The sequence below is a fragment of the Schistocerca serialis genome, chromosome 7 (assembly GCF_023864345.2).
Source record: "Schistocerca serialis cubense isolate TAMUIC-IGC-003099 chromosome 7, iqSchSeri2.2, whole genome shotgun sequence".
NCBI lineage: Eukaryota > Metazoa > Arthropoda > Insecta > Orthoptera > Acrididae > Schistocerca > Schistocerca serialis.
The window spans coordinates 398,138,393-398,161,297 of record NC_064644.1 but is presented as its reverse complement, the minus strand read 5'-3'; the positions used below and the strand labels follow the sequence as shown (position 1 = coordinate 398,161,297).

At 37.8% G+C, this 22,905-nt stretch overlaps 1 protein-coding gene across 2 annotated transcripts in view; it reads right to left on the bottom strand.

Moving 5' to 3' along the window:
* Positions 1 to 22,905, bottom strand: part of LOC126412038 (zinc finger RNA-binding protein) — a 43,220-nt gene that overhangs the window by 12,048 nt on the left and 8,267 nt on the right. For both annotated transcript variants that reach the window (XM_050081413.1, XM_050081414.1), the window contains exons 2-9: positions 16,445 to 16,602; positions 11,040 to 11,201; positions 9,623 to 9,796; positions 9,029 to 9,312; positions 1,774 to 1,947; positions 1,373 to 1,592; positions 852 to 983; positions 229 to 457 (exon numbers count right to left, since the gene is read on the bottom strand). In XM_050081413.1, the coding sequence (XP_049937370.1) occupies positions 229 to 457; positions 852 to 983; positions 1,373 to 1,592; positions 1,774 to 1,947; positions 9,029 to 9,312; positions 9,623 to 9,796; positions 11,040 to 11,201; positions 16,445 to 16,602 (1,533 nt within the window). The remainder of the gene's footprint in view (positions 1 to 228; positions 458 to 851; positions 984 to 1,372; positions 1,593 to 1,773; positions 1,948 to 9,028; positions 9,313 to 9,622; positions 9,797 to 11,039; positions 11,202 to 16,444; positions 16,603 to 22,905) is intronic.

Here is a 22,905-nt window from a genome sequence, read left to right as displayed (position 1 = left end):
AACTTCGAACGACATTGTATGAATAGAATCTAAGTATTTTTTACAAGGCTAATAAGGCTTAATCCTATGAATGACTACATAAGAAAAGGAATGACACCATGCCAACTTTATATTATTTGCTCATCCCCACACATACTATCCCCCCCCCCCCAAAAATAAGCACACTACCCAATATAATAATGACTACTTGCAAAACCATAAACAGCTACCAATCCATATGTGTCTTACCTTTCCTCATCCCGTCTTCGCCAATATTCAGCACGCAACTGTTGACGACGCAGTTTCTCTTCTTGTAATTTACGCTGGCGTAGGGATGGTTTTACATCCACAACTAGTTCAGGGTTTACTTTCTTCTTATACTGAAGACGATGACGTCTACCTTTCATATGCATTTCTTTTGCGTTTGGGTCATTAAAACGGCATTCACACAATTTGCAGTTAAAACTGATAACTTTTCCTGTAAATTAAAGAAAAATAAAATTAAGACAACTTCTTCTGTAGAGGATTCTAACGCTGCATATAATGAGAATTTTATATGATACGACTGATCAGGTATTTAATGGGAACACTGAATGTTCTTCTTCATCCATCTGTCAAAGCGAGCTAGGTATATCATCATTCCAGTCGTATTATATTTTCATAGCATTTTGGATGGGAGAGGACTAGGTCACACAGCCTACCAGTGAAACTTTTTCCAAGTAAATCACAAGTTTAATAACAAATAGCAAATCTGTTAAATTTCAACTCTATGCTCACTACCACACAGTATAAATGAACTGCAAAGCTGATAAGAACACCGTGATTTTACCAAACAGGAAAACAAGTGTCCTGATGTAAATTTAAAATATTACCTTCATCATTTTTTATCTCTTCTATATAGTCCTGACCAACAGGTTGCACATCTTTATCATTCAGTGTTACATCTTCAGATACTGTAGTTTCTTCTTTAGTATCACATTTTATTTCTGTGTTAGCCGATGTCCCTGTATAAACACAATTCATATCTTAAGTGACATCAGAATATTAAAAAAATGACACCGATATTAAAAAAGTAAGTGACATTATGATATTAAAATCTGGTTCTCAAAACAAGGACTGCTCAGAAAAGAAATAGGGAACATTTAACATTCTTCATCCTTCAGTCAAAGCGAGCTAGGTATGTCATCACTGCAGCCTTATTAAAAAGTTCTAATCATAACAGAAAACTGAACAAACAAATATAAAATGTGATTAGTTCCTTGATATACACTGAAAAATTCAGTTACTCTAACAGACTTTTGTATTTTCACACCAAAATTCACAATACTTTCAATTTCACCTGCTATTTTAACCCGAGATAACACTATTTCAAAGTTAATATTTTTGTACATACCAGAAGCAAAATTGATCTTAGGTGCAGCTGTGGTTGGTTTCTTGGCAGCTGCATTTGCCACAGTTACTTTTGCAGTAGTAGTAGTACCAGGAGTAGCTTTTGTTGACGTAGTAGATGTTGTGATGGCAGAACTTGCTGTTGTTTTTGTTGTTGTACCACCTACTACTACAGGATCAGTTGATGGAATGGGTTTGCCAAGTTTCGTGTGCAATTTTACAACCTGAAACATAATTGAACAACATAACCCAAATTACTTACAGTAAATGAAAATGATTACACAACTTACTGACATACTTATCAGACCAATTCAGAAGGAAGTCAGTGACAACTATTCAATAGTATGTATTGCATTTTCCTCTCTTTTTGGTAAAAAAAAAGTGAATATACATGATAGACATTACCTTTTGATGTTTGGCACCTCGTATATGGGCAGCATATGCATCAAAACCAGTGCATGTGACATCACAAAGCTCACAACGGAGTGCATTGCCACCTCGAGCTACAGGGGCTGAACCAGCTGTAAGCGCAGATTCTTTCTTCTTGTGTTTCTGCCCATCTAAATGTTCACGGTATGTCTGAAAATTTAGTTTCCCTTCTACATTTGTAGGTCACAGATTTTTTTACTGAAAGACACTATAACAATTATGTTCATGCATAAACACAAACCACAATCATTTAATTTCAAACAAAATAAAAACAGGAAGAAAAATATACATTGTAAATATACAGCAGCCAATTGTTATGATACAACCCAACTGGGACAGTATGGTCTCCCATTAAGTCATTCTGTGGAGAATACCAATGCATTAGAAACTGCAGATATTGAGACATCTTGTTCAATGTGAATACTTCATAAAAATATGTAAATCATAATAGATAACTTATGCAGGTTGCAAAACAAACTACTTTTGGTGCATCACAAAATATTCCTAATCAACTTAAAACATTGAAAGGTATAATATGACACATTTCCACAAATGATTAATTCAGTTTTTAGCATCTTTCCATCGTTCTGTGCTTTTTTCGCATTTATTCTACTGCTGGCAATAGTATACTGCAATTTAATTGATCTTTTTCATAATTTTATGAAATATACTTGTTTACCTCCTTTTTAGAATAATAATAACAGCTGTTCTTACAATTACAAAGGTCATTGTATTGCATTTTGCTTTGATCAGCAATCACTGCACCAAATGATATATACATTGTTGAGAAGATTGCAACACTGGCATATGCTGCATAACTTATTAGTTGTTTTTTGACTGTTGCTGTTTTTTGCTGGCAACTAGCATTTTCAAACTTTAATTATGCTTATTCTGGAGCATTCAAGTATTTTATCAGAAAGTGACGTATCAGATTCAGGTGCAGGCACTGATTAAGATAGCATGACTTAGAAAATTAGCATCAGTAGATGTCTCCCCATCTCAATTTTTCCACAACAGCCCCAGTAGTCAACTGTTGCAACAGTGAAAACGGCAGCTAGAGACGGAACAGAATGGAATGTCACTACCTCTCAATCACCTGTAAGAAGGTCTGCTTAGAACAGGCCTGGCCAAACAGCACTCCACAAGCACTCTTGCTACCCCCCTTCCAAGTGCTCTGAATGCAGATGGGAGAGAGACAGGGGTGAGGAGGAGGAGGAAAATACAGGGTGTAGCCGGACACCACTGGAGTATTCACCTAGTTTGCTTACAAAACTGCTTGCGATAAATAAGATTTTCATTGCGTATTAGGAATACTATGGTGCCCCACATCGTTCCATGCCAAATGGTAATTACCTATTTTTCGTATAATTTAAAAGGCCATGCAAAGCACTTAATCTATCGCACTATTAAAAGCTGGAAAAACTCTCATTGGATTATTATTACAACTCAGCCAGGAAGACAGTATGATGCACTTGTCTTTTGACTAACAGTGAATGTTGGCCAAACTGAATGAGGCCATTATGGAAGAACTGGGTCACTGGTAGATAGATTGGTGACAAAATCTTGTTGCTGATGTAACCAATTATTTGAATTCATTATTAAAATGCAAGAGGAGAATCATTCAGTAACAGATATTGTAGACAAACTGACCCTATCAAACAAAAGTCCTATGGAAATAGCTTCTTGTTAATGACTGAATTTTTCCTGTACTTCATGAGTTCTCAAAGACATTCCAAGACATTGCAAAAAAATTCAGGATGTCATTTTCTCTTTGTCAGCTCATTCTCTCTTTCTGTTGCTAATTTATCTCATTACTTAAAACTTGATCTGATAGACATACACAGCACAACAGCCTGCTTGTTCAACCCAGGAAGTTATTACAAAACTTCTATAAATACTGCCCCAAGAGCAATATCCTTGACTACACAGACAAGCCACCAAGTTATTTTATTTGGTATGCTGCATATGTGCAAATCCTTTTCCCCTTGTGTTATGAAATTTATGAAGCTACACCAACATTCATGTTTCACAGATTTTAATAGACCTAACTCCATGCCTGACTATCACGAGCCATAGGACTAGATGTATTACATATTCTAATATCAAAATATTCTGTTTATCAACACGTGCTGCAGTTACCACCTCTTGGAAGTAGTTGCACTGTGTTGCAAACACGACTTTCTAATTATCCCCACACATGCAGCACTTTGTGTATAGCCACCTCACACACCTGCTCGCAAAAATGCACTGTGCAGGAAGCTCACAGAGTGTGAGTGCAAATGTTGGCCAGGCCTAGCTTAGAACATCCTGAAAAACCAGACGACTCATCAGCCCCTACTTCTTTTTGGGGAATCAATGCTGTTTTCATCAGCAAATCACACAAAATCAAATGATTGTGATGAACTTGGAGAATTCGCTGCCTATCAGATTCCTCCACTTTAATGAGAAGTCTTTTTAAACTCAGTGCATCCCTCTTGACAAGTTAGATAGTATATCTGAAATACTGAACAAGTATGTACAACACTGCCCCCCCCCCCCCCACCACACTGGTGATAATATTACAACATTTCACAGCAAATTTTATTCAGATGAACTGTTTCATTATAGACTGACTGAAACAGCTTTATTTTCTACATACAAATACCAACAATGACCCCAATTTTCAGTTACTGATAATGCACATCATCCAGTGAGTCCCAACTTGGGAAGATAATGCGCATAAGAGCATGTTTGCAAAGTAAAACAATGCACGAACACAACGACGCACCGGTGTACTCAATGCTCTGATGCCATGTTTAAAGTGCGCGCAATTGAACTGTATGCGTGACACACACACCGCATAATGCAACACAGCACTAAGACTGGAGACCTTGCATCTTTCAAAAGCTTGTGTAATGTGGAAACTTAATGTGGCTGTTTTAAGTGGTGGGTGTTTTGAACTGTGGTTGCATTTAATACTGCTGGAGATCGGGCCTGAGCTAGCTCTTTAGTAACAGTCTTGCCCAAACAACTGCTTTGTGTTCTGCATTTTAAAATGTCCATATCCTCTCATTTCTGGTATTGCTTCACAAGGTGTTCCCAATCAGTGCTGCTGCTGCTGCAACATTGATGATAGAATCTTGGGCTTTCTGAACTTTCCATCTTACGCAATCCATTGCATTGAATCCCTTTTGCTAATCCATACCTAGTTCCAAAAGCCAGCCAAGAGATGCTATTTAAGTGTTCACTGTGTAGCAAGTATCAACTGCTTCTGTATATTGATTCTTGTTCATTATGAGACATTTGTTGCTTATGATCAAATCCTTGTCTATATATATGAGGCAAAGATTCTGGCCAAACTTTACTAGTCAACACTTTCATCTTCTCAATATGAGAAATGTCAACTGGCTGTAAACACTTAAATGTTTTTCTCAAATGAATTTTGCACAAACTGAAATTGTCATCGGCAAAGCATTGCGGTATGAAAAAAAATAAAAATAAAAAATAAAAATAATAATAATAATAAAAATCTAGGTCTCTTCTGTCAAGCTAAGTTTTGATCTAAGCTTTATTTACTACCACTGGCTTAAGCTTTTAGCACGATAAAAATATGAACGTTTATGACAATTAGGTCCAGTCACAAAACTTTGCAAGAGTGAGCTAATTAAAAGAATAAAACTGGAGAGGAACTGAGTTTTAAATAAATCCCTTCCACAATGGTGTAAAAATATGCCGTCAGTGTCTTAATGTTGTAAAATAAATTTCAGTAATTCATTAAACTTTTTGTAAGACATTTCACCCATAAGTAGGCACGGGTTTGAAACCAGCTTCTTAGGCTCAAAGAATACTCTAGATATAGCAGGCTAAAAAAACTGAATGCACAGTTGAGATAATGCCTTCAAAATAACCAAAATTTGGCACCACAATAGGGGTTGGGTTCTTTGGGGAAGAAGACCAGACATCGAGGTCATCAGTCTCATCGGATTAGGGAACGACAGGAAGGAAGTCGGCCGTGCCCTTTCAAAGGAACCATCCCGGCATTTGCCTGCAGTAATTTAGGGAAATCACAGAAAACCTAAATCAGGATGGCCGGCCGCGGGATTGAACCGTTGTCCTCCCAAATGCGAGTCGACGGTTCAACCCACGTCCGGCACCACAATATTTTATTCTATTTTGCAGATGATGTGCCAAAAGTGATGGACCATAGAGCATGTCCAAAAACGTCCCTGAACGACATTACAGAGTGTTGAAGTTATAGGTGCAGCACCTGTGGCCATACCACCCCTTTGGCAGCAAATGTGACTATGCCGACAGACCATAGGTGGAACATCTGGCAATGTTTTTTATTATCAAGTTATTCCAATTTATTGCCATGATCACCAGTAGAGACTACGGAGCCAGCTGCTGCATGGACAGGCCTTGTGTCTCCTATGAATGGGATGCTTCCTTGGCTTGGTGGATTACAATTTAAGGTACTTTTGTCCTATATATTGAAAAACTTACGGGTTTTAGAGGGTTCCAGTACAAAAACTGCAAAATGATATCACTGCCTGAAACCATAATCCACGAAGGCAATGGAACATCGCATTCATTGGACAAGTCCTTTCTATGCACTAGCTAGCTTTTTATCTTCTCCATTGGTAATCGTGGTAATCAGTTGTTCAACTGAATAACAAACAGTGAAACATTCTGCTTGTCGTCTGTCAGCATGTAAGTCACATCTGATGGCATTGAATTTTGCTTGAGACAGGAGGATCAGAAATTTATCTTCACTGATGATAGAAGGTGAAGAAACAAAATTTGTGCCATGACCAGGACTTTTAAGGCAGGTCGCCTGCTTATTATTTATTAGGCAGATGTGCTAGCCATTAGGCCACTGTAGTGGTAAAGCTAGCACAACTGCATGGACAACCCTTGTCCAGTGCCCTCCTGAACACACACTTCAATTCACACTTTCAGTCCATTTTCCTCTTCTTGGGCTGAAGGTGTGAACTGAAGTTTGTGTTAAGGAGGGCACTGGGCTATAGTAGTCCATGCAGCTGAGTCAGCTATACTCCTACAATGGCAAAATGGCCAGCACATCATCTAGTAAGAAAGAGGCCCAGGTTCAGGTCCCGGCCCCAGGACAAATATTAATTCATTTCTTCAGCTTCTATCATTATCCAAGAAAAACTCACATTTACTGCCAAAGGGGGTGGCCTAGTGGCAGACACTGGAGCCTGTAACTTCAATGCCCTGTAGTGTCATTGGAGGACATTTCCAGAAAAGTTCCTACCCTCAGTTTGTTCCATGAAACATCCAAAACACCTAAACGTTTGTCCCAACATTTTGGGGACATCCTATATATTCTGATATAGAACGGAGGCAATTGTAAAAAAAGCAGACAATAGGACTGTGTGTTAGTAAACTAATTCTTGAATGAAACCACCCATAAAATTATTATTTGTGGCTGGTTAAAGATAGGCTCCCTGTATCACACACTGCATTTTCTAACAATTTCGTAGTCAGAGCAGCTGCTGCCAGATGTATTTAAAAATGTAATCGCTAATATATTCTTATCCAGCAGAAGATAATATATTCAGAAATGATCGGGTGGGTATCACTGGGTATTTCACAACACTTAATGGAAAAAATTACTGAAACTGCATTGCATGTACATCAAACAGGGAAGAAATGAGTTAATTACAAGAGTTTTGTACATTCTTTGGAGAAACAAATCATCAATTACTGAAAAAATTTCAACAGAGGTTATATGGATACCAGGCCAAATAAACTATAAATGCAGTAAATGAAATTTGCGAACTATACACAATGAAACACAAATGTGCTAACAGAATGATGAATATGCACATTAACATGTAAGTATAATTCTGTACAGCAGTGTATGTGCTGCATTACAAAGTTTCCAACTTTTGTGAAGAGACCATTTAAGCAGTGGAAGACATTTTCTTACCCCTGCAATGGAATAGATAAAATTAAAACACCAGAAAGATCAAAATGTTTGCACAAGGCAATGTTGCTTACTATAAAAAGAAATAACAGGGGTGGACCTAGATGAATGTATGTGGAGGCAGATTGAATAGCATGAAGAAATTATGCTGAGCTGCCAAACAACAGGAATGAGGTACTTCAACCAACATTTGGAGGAGAGCAAAACACGCAGCCAAAAAAAGACAAATATAAATGCTTCTTTGTACAAATTACAGCAGGCAATTTTCTACATTCATTTTAAAACTTATTTCTGCAACTAAATGAAATAACAAAATTGCATTTCAACTGTCACTAAAATCATTGTGATGTGACCAAATAATTTTCTGAAACTTGACACAGTTACTTCACTAGAAGGAAAAAAAGCATATACGAGAAAGTTAATTGCTGAAGTGATTTCATGGCGGTTTAAAGAACACAGCAGCAAGACATTTTTCCACATACACCTTTAGCTCAATGTTTTTATTATGTTAATGATTAACAAATGCCACCACAGCTGTATTATTACACTTTGTTGTGTTATGAGTAGTTTCATTTAAGATCTTCTGGTTGCAAGTTGTGCTAAGCTAAGTCATGACAGATTGTTGTATGGAATGTAAGAGTAAATTCAAAAACAGTGATCATAAACATTCTGCTGACCACCTGGTGGAATGTTTATGATCGGTGTTTTTGCATTCTGTCTAGATCATTTCATATGACAACCAGGCCATCTGTGTCATTGCTTTAGTACAGAGGTAGTTAACCTGGTCAAATCACCATTACCATGGAACCAGTGAATGGTTTGAAAATTCTAATAACAGAGATACAAAAGTGGGCAGTAGATAAAAAGGGTTTACTACCCCTGCTTCAGCAAAACTCTGCAACCTGAGGCTGTTCAACAAAGAAACTGGCCTGAAGACAATGTATGTGTAAAATACAGCTGAGGTGGTTTTTGTTAATATCAGTGTGAACTGTGGTGCTCAACATGATCAAGATTGTTTTTAGTACATTTCAGATTTAGTTATACCATTACCTTACAAATTAAACTTTAAATTAGTTCAATGAAAATTACAAGTATATTAGTATTTCAATGAACTAATGTTATATTACATTTTTCATTTCAGCCACCAAAGCCACTGGCAAATTTTATTAAACCCCAAACTTATACAAACGTATTTACAATAAAAAGAAAAAATGAATAAATAAGGTAAGGCAGTGTTTACTCAAATACGTTTAGTTTTAACTGAATGTAGTGACAAAAGGAGCAACCCCTTCTGCAACTCACCTGTGGACCAGCACAGCTGATCTTACAGACATCACAATAATGCAGCTGCTGGGGCTTTGGTGGCTGCTTGAGCTTCATTGTCTTGACACCTCCAGGCACTGGCTTCTTATAACCCTGCCAGGTGCCTGCAGGTTTTGCAACACCTGTATTTGTGGCTACTGCTGCTGTGGCACCTGTTGCAGTGCCTGCAGCTGCCGAACCTGTTTGTGCTTGCTGAGCTACATACATAGTAGCAGCACTGTACAGGGCAGCATCATAACCAGAGTATGTTGTGTTGCCAGTTGCTGAAAGTTATACCAAAAATACGTTTACATATATATATCTACTTTATCATCCAAAGTGAACAACATCTGAATGTTATCAATGCTACTCACAAACTTAATGTGTGTCATTATAGCTAATAAGGTTCTAAAGTAGTCAACTAGCAACACTTTTAATATTAAATAAACTTAAAAATGTGGGCTCACAGTAATGAGAACTCAAGACTGAAAACATTATGCAGTCGATGAATCAAAGTCTACACCACATAACTCTGATGCCTGGTGAATACACTAAGTATAACAGAAGTATTAGTTCCATCGAGACAGTTCTTACCCTTTGTGGTGTTTGTTGTCTGTGCAGCAGCTGCTGTGTAACCTGAAGTGTAACTAGCACCCTGGGTGCCTTGTGTGGTATAAGCAGTACTGTAGGATGCTGCCTTAGGTGTTGTTTGAGTCACCTGCCTTGTTGTTGCTGTGTAGGTGCTCGTGCTGAAAGCTGGCTTCGATGCTGCAAAAATTGGAATCAGCTCTATTTAAACACACATTATCAGAAAGGTTTTGGACCAGGTTTAAACAACTGATGAAATCAATGACTCCAATTAATCAGAATGCAACAATACATTTTTGGGACCTCACCAATACACAGTTAGGAAGGTACCTCAATTAAGGTACAGATGATCAGTTATTCATTCTCACCTGTTCTTGCACTTTTACATTTCCAAACTTATCCAAAATTTTGAAAGTTTGTAATTTTTAACATAAAGATGAACTAAACATTCAATTTAATTCAGTAAATTGTCACACCTCAAAATTTATAACAATGACCCTTAGACATTTAACAGCAAGAGGACCAAATCCAATTTTGGAAAATACTGTTCAATCTCAATTTTATCACTGGATGGACTACATCTGATAGTAATGGATAGCTTTTCCAGCTGTATTACTGCTTTGCTTTTATCACTTGCTATAAATGGGGTGCGCGATTTATATGGTACCAATCAATCAGAATCCGACCTCTTACAAGGAGTTATGCCTATTTGTTAGTGTGGAGCAGATTAGCTAGTTTTCCCGTAGTAGCAGATACAGAAAAGAAAGATTATGACCCAAATGATATATGGCACTTAAAAGTGCATTGGTGGAAGTGTGCTTGTACACTTTAACCACCTATATTTACATCCTCAATACATCAAACATAAGTATTACTCTAACTACTGAATTAAGTGATTCTGTCACTCCTTATTCAACACTTTTTGTTGTAGTATCTAAAATGGTAAGATCAATTCAAAGTAGCTGTACAGCAACATTAATATCCAGTAAGTAGTCTTGGGAGCATAAAATAACCCCCCCCCCCCCCACACCACAATTTTGTCAAATTCACTGCCTTCTACGTCTCATAGCTGCCACTACAATTCTGTTTTCCACAAACTACTTCACCTTGTTCTTATTCAGTCGAATATCATCAATTACATCAAGCACTTTTTTTGACCCCAACAGTCTTTTCATTTTCCCATTAGTTTTCTGAAAAATTCTTGATGACAGAAACTTGTCAAAATAATTTTACACAACAGCTGCTAATCATTATCAGTCTGCTACTGTTCATATTTCTGCTCCATAAACTTATTACATTGGTAACAGTTCCATTCAATGTTTATCATCTTTGAAAGACAAAATAAAAGAGGCAGTACACATCCACAATAAGATAAGCTCAACGAAGACAAGGCAATCTAAGTCAAAATGTTTATTGTTCTTACCCTGATAGTGTGTATCCGTAGTAGAATAGGTGGCAGCTGCTGCTGCGGCAGCTGCAGCAGGTTGCTGATAGTATGTCTTAGTGCTGTCATATGCTGTCTGTGCTGTTCGTCCATATCCATAATCATATGTAGTGGCAGTTGCTGGAGTACCAGCCCCAACAGCTGTAACATGCAACAAATTTGTTAAGATTTCATTTAAAACATGAAATAAGAGAATAACAATAATAAACTCAAGAAAGAGCCCTTACCCACCACAAAGTGGTACATGCTGGACAGGGATGAGACAAAATAATGTATGTACAGTTTAAGAAACTCACATATATTGAAACCGATGACTGCTGGCCGCAATCTTACTTTAATTTATCTGTATGAACAAGAATTACTCTACAAAATTGACAGACATTTCCACGATTTACAGCGAGCTCCCGAGTATCTGAGAACACAGAATGGCGTCTGCAGAGATACACTCACAGATAACTGAAAAATGCATGTTTTTACTGGAAACTGCGATTAACTGCAACTGAATCAATTTTAAAATTCCGTTAGACACTTTGACAATTCCATCTTCTTTGACAAAATGAAAATTGAAGGGTAGATATGTCACTATGTGTAGAAAACTCCTATATAGTGACCATGTGAGGATTGTGAATATTTCCTTTGGTTTTCGAACTGCGTAACTGTGTTTCACTACTAGTTGTGTTATCGACATCATTGGTAACAAGAATTTCACATATCACATGAAGCCTTTGTTTTTGCATAATGCTTTTCCAGTTGTTTAAAGCCTGTGCAAGCATATATTCTTCATAATATAGCAATGTTAGTATCAAAAAGAAAAAGGGAATTAGGAACACACATGTATGTAAGTGTTGTAACATAATAAAAATGAACTATATATGTAGGCAGTAGTAACAAAGAATTACATCCACAAAGTTGTAATGTTCGTTGCAAGTAATCTTTCTACTTAATCTCTTACTTACTAACTAAAGATAAATGGTCTAACTGTAAATAACTTACTCCAAGCTTTTTGGACATAATGTTGGAAATGGTGAAGATAACCACCCAATACACAATGTAATTATTTGTCCTTGTGCAGACGGATTGTACTGCCAAGCTGAACGACACGAAAGATGAAATTCATAGGATTAAAATTCTACAAAGAATGAACAAGCTCATTTAACCTATCAGCCCTGCTGCCATGCAAAAGAAGGCATAATCAAGAAAAATCCTGTAATTCTCATTACTACTACAAGAACCAGAAATAGAAAGCAACAATGAAGAAAGCATTTTGTATCTTACATGGGGTTAGTACAGATCAAGTAATCTACTGCATTAAGGACAACTTCCTACAGATAAAAAGAGGTTTAGGGAGGCCCTTACGTGCAATTCCAGGGCACACTGAAGCAATAAAAGTCAACATTTCACCTATTCCTGTTAAAGAATCACACTAGTTCGAAAGGGTACGAACAAATCACACACATCCGTCCACATCAAACCCACCAACAAGCAAGAGTACCTCCATTTTGACAGCTGCCACCCATTCCATATCAAACTGTCACTTCCCTACAGCTTAGGTCTTCGTGGCAAACGAATCTGTTCCAGTCCTGAACCCCTGAACCATTACACCAAGAACCTGAAAAAAAAATCTTTCACATCCCGCAACTACCCTCCCGACCTGGTACAGAAGCAAACAGCCAGAGCCACTTCCTCATCCTGTCAAACCCAGAACCTCCCACAGAAGAACCTCAAAAGTGCCCCATTTGTGACAGGATACTTTCCGGGACTGGATCAGACTCTGAATGTGGCTCTCCAGCAGGGATACGACTTCCTCAAATCCTGCCCTGAAATGGAATCCATCCTTCATGAAATCCTCCCCACTCCACCAAGAGTATCTCTCTGCCATCCACCTAACCTTCGTAACCTCTTGGTTCATACCTCCGAAATCCCCAACGACCTTCCCTACCCTTGTAACCGTCCCCGATGTAAGACCTGTTCCATGCACCCTCCCACCACCACCTACTCCAGTCCTGTAACCCGGAAGTTGTACACTATCAAAGACAGAGCCATGTGTGAAAGCACCCACGTGATTTACCAACTGACATGTCTACACTGTGAAGCTTTCTATGTGGGAATGACCAGCAACAAACTGTCCATTCACATGAACGGACACAGGTAGACAGTGTTTGTTGGTAATGAGGGTTACCCTGTGGCTAAACATGCCTTGGTGCACGGCCAGCACATCTTGGCAAAGTGTTACACCGTCCGGGTTGTCTGGATACTTCCCACTGACACCAACCTATCAGACCTCCGGAGATGGGAACTTGCCCTTCAATATATTATCTCCTCCCGTTACCCACCAGGCCTCAACCTCCGCTAATTTCAAGTTGCCGCCACTCGTATCTCACCTGTCATTCAACATCTTTGCCTCTGTACATCCGCCTCAACTGACATCTTTGCCCAATCTCTTCGCATTTACACATGTCTGTCTGTGTGTATATGTGCGGATGGATGTGTGTATGTGCACGAGTGTATACCTGTCCTTTTTTCCCCCCTAAGGTAAGTCTTTGCACTCCCGGGATTGGAATGACTCCTTACCCTCTCCCCTACAACCCATATCCTTTCGTCTTTCTCTCTCCTTCCCTCTTTCCTGATGAAGCAACCTTGGGTTGCGAAAGCTCGAAATTTGTGTATGTGTGTGTGTTTTTTTATTGTCTCCTATCAACATACCAACGCTTTCGTTTGGTAAGTTACAGCATATTTGTTTTTAGATATAACTGTATGTTAAATCATGTATGACATTTAATAATTTTTTCATAATGCGGGGCCACAGTCATAATACATTTCTTTAAATTCAGTACCGCCATTAGATTGTTTATTTACAGTGTTACATTTACACTTACACAATCATGATTTTGGATTCAAAGTGCCATAATCAAGTGCTTTAAGCGTTACAAATTGCCTAAGATGGCATACTGTCATATTAAAATACACTATTAGACACAATGTCTAAGAGTTGATAATTCTGGCAGGGCCTACTGCTTTTTTTCATTACTGAATACACCATCTTGACAAGATGAAAGGCTCTGCCAGGAATATAGAATATCGACTCTTAGACAATGTGTCTAATAGTGTAATTTAATACAACAGTATGCCATCTTAGGCAATTTATAACACTTAAAACACTTGATAATGGCAGTTTGAAGCCAAAATCATCATTATGTAAGTGTAAATGTAACACTGTAAACAAACAACTGTCTAATGGTGGTACTGACTTTAAAGACATGTATGATATGTTTAAGGAGAAATATCTGGAATTTTAAGCTGTGAAGTACAATTTCTACTAAAAATAAGCAATGAAAACTTTTGCGTGTGTTCTGGTAGGCCCCAAGTTGATGCTTGTTCCACTGGTGGATACGTGTTAGGATAAAAGTTAAAAGTTGGCTGACAACGTAAAAAGAGCCAGTTTGGGTGGGTGGGTGGTGGTGGTGGTGGTGGTGGTGGTGGTGGTGGTGGTGGTGGTGGTGGGGAGATACACCTTAGGAGATCTAAAATTTTTTTTACAGTCAACTTCAGCACATATCAAATGTGCTACATAGGAACACGGATACACTAGGGATAAGCACAGATTATATGTAATACCACAAGCAGTCTTCCTTATATCTTCAGTTGAAAGATGTTAATTTACCTGACACCTTATTAGCACATGCAAACTGTCCGTTACTTCAAGGAGGAACAAAAAAATATAAACACACAGTCAATTATTCACTGTAGAAGTCTCAGTATTATTGAGACAAGAAATAATTTGTTCTTCATTGTGATGTATGCTTTCATGTAGCATCAACACAAACATTAAACAAAATTTATCAAGGGAACTGTCCCAAAAGAAATCTTGAATCATATTCTTTTAAGTGAACTGGGAATTATCTAACTGTATCAACTAGGGAAATATCTAGGCAAAGAAATAGACATGAAATCAGCTTTAGTATTTACGCCTCTCCACAATCAATCCAAAGACACTGTAAATTCTCACTCGGGCATTCCACCTCTCCCCTAACTGCTCAATCAAGTTATTAGAGAATTCACACATCACTGGAAATATTCTGCTTATCTAGGGTTTTACTAAGGGACCGGTGAACTTACTATGTGTCAGTTATGCTTGCGGTAGAATAAATCTAAACTGTGCAATGGAGTTAGGACTGTTCCAACTGACTAATATATTCCATGCAAAGTTTATCTATGAAACACAAATCCATCAAAAATCTCAGACAGCAGAACTTCTCCAATTTTATCTGCAAATATTCTTCCTACCTCTGTGCACTTTCACTATTGTTTCACAAATGCATGTGCAAATGGTTGAACTTGTTGGCCAAATTGTTCGACAAAATTTCTCTGAAAACCAGTCTTTGCTTGCCAACACAAGAAGTTTGACAAATTTATTTTTAACAGGGAGCTGCAGAATCAGAAATGGCCAAGGCAAGTTATTTCAGTATGTTCTGAAAACTAATCATGCAGTTTCATAGATTCATTTCATGAACCTCTTGCAATAAAACAAATGGATCCCTTTTGGAAATGTATTCAGGAAAATACATAAATTACAAAGTTGAATGATTAACTGCTGTCTTATGTAAAAAGTGTAGTAGCCCTCATGAGTGCAGATGCAAATCATATCGTTGGGTTACAATGATTTAGGAATCTAATGTCACACGAACTATGGCACATTAATCCACAGTGGAAACTAAAACTAGGTATTACAGCATGATAGCTCCACAATGTGATGACAGTTCTCAAACAATACATACAACATTTCTCTGATGTTTTGTTTGCGATCCTAGCAGGAGCTAGTGATGATTTGGCAATTAAAATTTCATTTACAGTTCTGAGCAATAGTCAAGAAGTTAACCACCACATACATAAAAACTGCTTTGCAAATATTTGGAAATTCAGAACAATAATCTTGACAAAATGAAACAATAAGCCTCAAAAAGATTTATAGCAGGGAGGGGAGGGAGGAACAAATCTCTTCAAAGTTCCTGTGAAAACTTGACAATTTGGGCAGGCACAATAGAAATAATTTGATTTCCATTTATTATTAAAATTCTTATTATGTGTGTAATATATAAGTATGTTGTATCTACACCCTTAATTAGTTCTGCAACACTGGCAGAGCAAATAGTGTAGAGTGAGGAAACATTTGCTTTAGCACAGGCTACCAGCCATAATGTATACTGATAATTACACAAGGCCGTTTACTGTGCTACTGAGTAAATACTTAATGTAACAAGATAAAACAATGTTTACATGCCAACAGTAAGCAGTGCCACTACTACTCAGTGAAGGACGAGATCTTTAGCTTTGCCTGAAATACATACAATATTCCAAAATGAATACACAATACAATATTTCCCCACCTGCATAGGTCCCAGCTGTTGTGTGAGTGGCAGCTGTTTGATACGCTGTCTCATACCCTGTGCCAGCTCTCTGTGCTGTGTATGTCGCTGCTGTTGCTGCAGTTGGAGTCACAGCATATCCCGTCTGTCCAGTCTGGTAAGCTGCAGCACCTGTTGCTCTGATAATAGAAACAATGATCAAATTATGCAGAGGAGTGCACACAAATTAGGAATAATTTACTGTGTTAGTGTATTTATGATGCTGCTGTTGACAGTGCAAGCTGCTTTATCTCCAAGCAACAATAAACCTACATCCCTCTGAATCTGCTTACTGCATTCATCTCTGCCTCCCTCAACGATTTCTACCCCACACGCTTCCCTCCAGTACTTAATTGGTGATCCCTTGATGTCTCAGAATGCGTCCTGCCAACTGATCCCCTCTTTTTGTCAGGCCGTACCAAAAATTTCTCTTCTCCCCAATTCTGTTCAGTACCTCCCCATTAGGTACATGTTCCACCCATCTAATCTTCAACATTCTTCTGTAGCACCACATTCCTAATGCTTCTATTCTCCTCTTGTCCAAACTATTTATCGTCCATGTTTCGCTTCCATACATGACTACACTGCATACAAATACTTTCAGAAAGGACTTCCTGACACTTAAATCTATACTTGAAGTTAACAAATTTCTCAGAAATGCTTTTTTTGCCATTGTCTGCCTGCATTTTATATCCTCCCTATTTCAACCATCAGTTATTTTGCTGCACAAACAACAAAACTCATTCACTACTTTAAGTGCCTCATTTCCTAATTCTAATTCCCTTAGCCCCACCTGATTTGATTCAATTATTCCATTATCCTCCTTTTGCTTTTGTTGATGATCATCTTATGACCTTCTTTCAAGATACTGTTCATTCTATTCAACTGCTCTTGCAAGTCCTTTGCTGCCTGTGCCAAAAATGCTAGGCCATCAGCAAACCTCAAAGTTTTTATTTCTTCTCCCAGGATTCTAATTCATAATCCAAATTTTTCTTTTGTTTCCTTTATTGCTTGCTCAATATACAGATTGAATAACATTGAGGATAGGCTACAACCCTGCCTCACTCCCTTCTCAACCACTGCTTCCATTTTGTGCCCCTCGACTCTTAACTGTCCTCTGGTTTCTGTGCATACAATGTGTCACAGTTCATTTAAAATTAATTAATTATATTTTTGAAAACCGAAGTTTCCTCCAATGTGGGTGGTTTTTAGCTGTTATCATTATATTATAGCTTATGATATAAAGACAATAAGGACAGTTAAAAATACCCATATGTGACGAAACTTTGGCTCTCACAAATACATTTCTTTTTAATGAACTGCGACAGACGTTGTGGATAAAAGCACACTTACAGTGTTCACAGCTGCATGTTGTGAGATGGGAACTGAATACAAGGAATCTTGACTCAGTTGTGAGTAGCCAACCACAGTACTCTTTCATAATTTCCTGTGGTATGTTAATAAAGTTATGTGATATTTTAATCTATTAGATTAGAATTTACGCATGTCCTATAGATTTCCAGCAAAATCAGAAATAAGACAAGTAGGCTATTGCAACTCGGGTTACACTACACATCAATCTAGTAGAGCTATCTTATTTTCATATAAACATTTCTTTGGGTTTGACGTATCAAATGCAAACTACCACATTCTAGCCTGACCTAGGCCTTGGGCTTCACTACAGGTCAGCTTGTCAGAACATAAAAGTTTGTTTTCAGTTACCAAGTAAAACAAAATAATCTGGTACCAACCTTAAAAGTCGTAACAACCGGATCAGTAAAAATTATTCTGACACTCTCCATACTGAAAACAGATGTAAACTACTTGCATGTTCCACCAAACAAATAATTACATTTGGCGATTCTCACTGGCCCACTGTCTACAACAGCCAATGAATTTCCAACATTGATGTACAACGCAATAGCTGCTGACACCATCAGAGGAGGTTCACCTGAGCACTTGTCAGCAGGCTCGTGCGCATGCGCAGAGCCGAATTCGGGTATGAGCAGTGTGTTCTCCCACTTCTGGTTACTTGAAGCGTGGCTGTTTACTGTATGAGCAGTAGTAGCAAATAGCCAGATGCTACCCAGAAAAATTTCTGGCACACCCAAGCCGAGTTATAGTGGGGGATCATCCTCCACATGAACCGCGTACGCATTTCGTGATATTGCTGGTCTCTCTCCGTTTACATCTCCCATGTCAAATGAAAACAAAACAGATTTCTGTGACCAGAAGCCATCAAGTGAAGTAATATATATTCTCATAAATCATGGAAGACTAAAATAAGTTATCAGTTTCAATTTTCTGATTTTATATTATTTCCAAGTTATTAGAGTTCTACCACTAATGCCTTAATGAAGCTATTTCTGTCAGTTTTGTGAGAAAATCACTTTTATTAATCTTTTTCACTGAGTGAGTCAGTTTATTTGAAACAAAAGAGTTTAATCTTTTTCAATGAGTGAGTCAGTTTATTTGAAACAAAAGGGTTTCATTCCACACTATTAGCTACTTTCAACTTCGTTCAATTTCTAGTGCAAATTTTCATTTTCTGGGATGAATGACATTATACCATAATAAAGAACCAAACATGAGAAACCAGTACTGGACCTCCAAGAAAACTAGTATCCTGAAAACCACATTGAAAAGCTGAATATCAGGCACTTCAGAGTGCATCTGGACACACAAATGTACAATTAAGAGCGGAATGAAGCATTTTAGTATGGTTTATGAAATTCTGATGCTGCTTGAGTATCTCTGACGCCCTGTTACATTTATGACACTGTAAGATCTCTTAAAAGCTATATATGTACAAATATACGTAAACATTGACTTGAAATGACTAAGCAGGCAAATTTGATCAGTAGTTTTGACTAAATATTTAGTTTCAAATATACCGACAGCTGCAGCAGAATTTTACAAATCTGCCTTCCGTGAAACACAGTGTTTTTCAATCACAAGACACCTGTCTAGTACTTCCTGTAGGCCTGAAGTTATTTCTTAATTTGTGTTTAAATCTCAAATTTATAGAATGTTATTCTATGCTAAACTGTAGACTGGCAGCATGCCGTGTCTTTATCACTGTAACTCCCCACATGAATTTATATTTATCCCTAGAGTAGAATATAAATTTTCAGCTGTACTTTGCCTCACAGACAACTTTGTTAATTTTTTACACATTTTGAAATAGTCATGGAATTTACTGTCCTTTATTCTGGTGTAAGCTACACAAGGAACACTTAAAACCTTGTATTCCTTCTTACTAGCTGTGTAGATGTAAACTTGATTGGAAAAGCTAGATAACAATAATGCTGAGTACCAATTAACAAAAAAATCTATCAATGTCACCACATAGCAAAATGTTATGGTACTTTGAGCTGTATAGTCTAATTTTGAAATTAATATTATGCCAAGAACTGTTTCCTTATTTGCATTCCTTATCTGGCTAGGATATGATAAAACAATTGCTCCAGATACAATTCCCTAGGTCCTCTCAACATGCCGCAGCACTGCACATGGTCACGCGACACCCCACCACGCACGGAATTCCAGACAGAAATGTGACGAAAAGTGTATGAGCAGAGCAAACGCCAAAGCACGAGCTGCCTAGGTCATCATAGCTGAGCATGCGCAGTACGGCCTGTTGCCTAGCTCTATCTGGTAACTGCTGAAACGAACCTAGGATTCTGGCCAAATTGTGTATCAATAATTTCTTTGTCCTTTACAGATCTTAAGTTGCAACATTTCTGTATCTTGGAGGAGACTGAATGGTCGTTTCTGATATGGTTTGTTATTTACACCTGTTTGATGAAAATACTGTATACATCTCTCTCTGGCTTTTCATAGGACAATTTCTAGATTAAGCATACCGTATACCTGCACCAGTGAAACAATGCACTTGACAATTTGCATTACGTGAAGTTAGGTTGGCTATATACCACAATAGCAATGTTGGAACAGCAGCCTCTATACACATAGCAAACTATTTGGTTTTCTGTTTCAACTTGTACAGGGTGTATACGCGGACAAGGAAAAAAATTCCCAGATTTCCCGGTTAAAAATACACTTTCTCCCGGGTGGAATCATAAGTTTTTCCCTGTTAACTGACAGTATATTTTATCTCTGAACTGTATAACTTATCAATCTTTTCAATGGTTATGGTTTTATACATGGGTGTATAATTTCCCGGCGCTTTGGAAAATGAAACTCAAGGGGGGGGGGGGGGGGGGGGGGGACAACCTTTTGGAAAGACATTTGATGTGCAGTAACATGTACGCTGCATAATTTCGTTTTACAAATTCCACCAAACACCGCATGTTACTTTCCAAAGCATTGAAGTCGAGATTGCGATGCATAAATTTGTAAGCCTGTCATAGCTCACGTCACGCGATCTTGCCAGCTGATGACAGCGGATATTCAGAGGTTCGGACACGTGGTGTAGTCAGCCAATAGCAACATCACTTAAGTACCGCAAACACACGAACAGGAAAAGTTAATGGTTTAAATTAATATCTTCTGGGCTATAAATTCTTCTACATGGCTCGGCATCAAAGAGCTGACTTTTAAATGAGTCCCCAATTTACAGGGAAGTAGGCATCGAACTGATATTAAGCTTTTCAATGTGGTATCGGGATGTAAATTTCCTCGGGTACCAGTACTTTGCTATCTCCTGTCTGGTTCTTTGTTATGGCATAATGCCATACGTGCTAGAACATGAAAACGTACACTTTAAAAGCACTGAACAGTTGAAACTAGCCAATAGTTTGAAATTAAACCCTTTGTTTCAAATATATTAACTGCCTCAGCCGAAAAAAATTAATAAAAGAAAATTTCTTCAGCAAACCAATAAAAATAACTTCATTGTTCTGCATGGCAATTAATGCTTGACTGTCAGAAAGGTGGAAATAAAATAAAATCTGAAACTAATAACGTATTTTAGCCTTCTGTAATTATGTGAATGTATTTTAATTCACACGATAGCTCCCGGCCAAAGTAATCAATTTTGTTTTCATTTGACGTGAGTGCAGTAGACAAAGAGGAAACGGCAAAATCACTAAATGTAAACACGGGTCACGTGGAGACTACCCACTTCCCTATTAAAAGTGTTCATTTTGTAGCACAAATCTTTCTGAAGAGTCTGATACATAAAACATATGCGTCCGAGGAATTGTAAGACATGTTATTTGATCTTAAGTGTGCCAAAATGCAGCACCACACCTCTTCATACAGCATTCTTCTATCGCACGTCACTGTATTTCGGTCTGTGGTATTGAAACGTGTACATTTTGTACTGGATGCCATCAAACTATATTCACGACAGTGGAAATTAAGATGTCCTATGGTGCCTCTCCTGCTTCCAGTCGGCCGGTGTGACATCCTGGCCCCCCCCCCTTCTATATATAAAAAAAAAAAAAAAAAAAAAAAAAAAAAAAAAAAAAAAAAAAAAAAAAAAAAAACCCTCTTCAGAAAATTTGCACTTTTTTATCCCTATTAGCTAACAACTTGCTGCTTTGTGTGACATAAAATTCAGTATAGGATACATAAAACCAGTAAAGAGAAGAGACTAGCAAGACAGTACTAATTTCTTCAATCCTTAGCTCCTAGAATTTTTTTCTCTCTAATCTTGCTACAGCTTTACATGGCGTGCTTTCCTTTCTGCGAAAGGATCTGTTACCTCATCAAAGTTCGTCAAACATTGTGCTACATGAAAAATCGAAATGTCACTGTCTAATACTGAAAAAGCTGTAATTACAAATATACCCAAGGCTGGCGTGGTTTCTCGACCTGATTACCTGTATTTTGTCACTGTGTGAGATAAAATAAAATAGGCCTTTATAATACTGCAGCAATTGTAACACACGCCAAATAAACGAGATTGCTTTGGCAGAAATGGTCATTTTTATAGCACGGCAGAATATAATTCACAAAGTACCAATAACAAATGTCTATTAGGCCAGCCACAAGCAAAAAGCTTTCCGTTAGGAAATACTTTTACACTTCATTCATACGCTCCAGTTTCACAAGCATGAGATCGATAAGTAGTAGTGCAAAATTTTTAAATAAATTTGGAATCGTCATATTCTTCCATAAATTAAGTGATTTCACCGTTTCTTCTCCTTCCTCGTTCTAACAAACAATGTTGTCATCACTAATTCTGTATCTATTCCTGCCAGTGTCAAAGCTTATCTGCCAGATAACTTGACTAACTCTGCCAGAATCACCAGTTTAGTTATCCCGCGATTATTCTCCGGTTAGGCGTTATTACATGTTCGTACAATGCGTTTTCCGCGCTACTTCCAGAATAGACCTTAAAGCGGCTGCTGGCCGGAGACTGTACAACTGGCCCTTGCTAGTATATCGATGTGGTCAAAAATTTTCTTGGCTACACCGAGAAGATAACACGTAATCTTTCTTACCTGTTATTCCTGTTAGTCATTTATTCACAC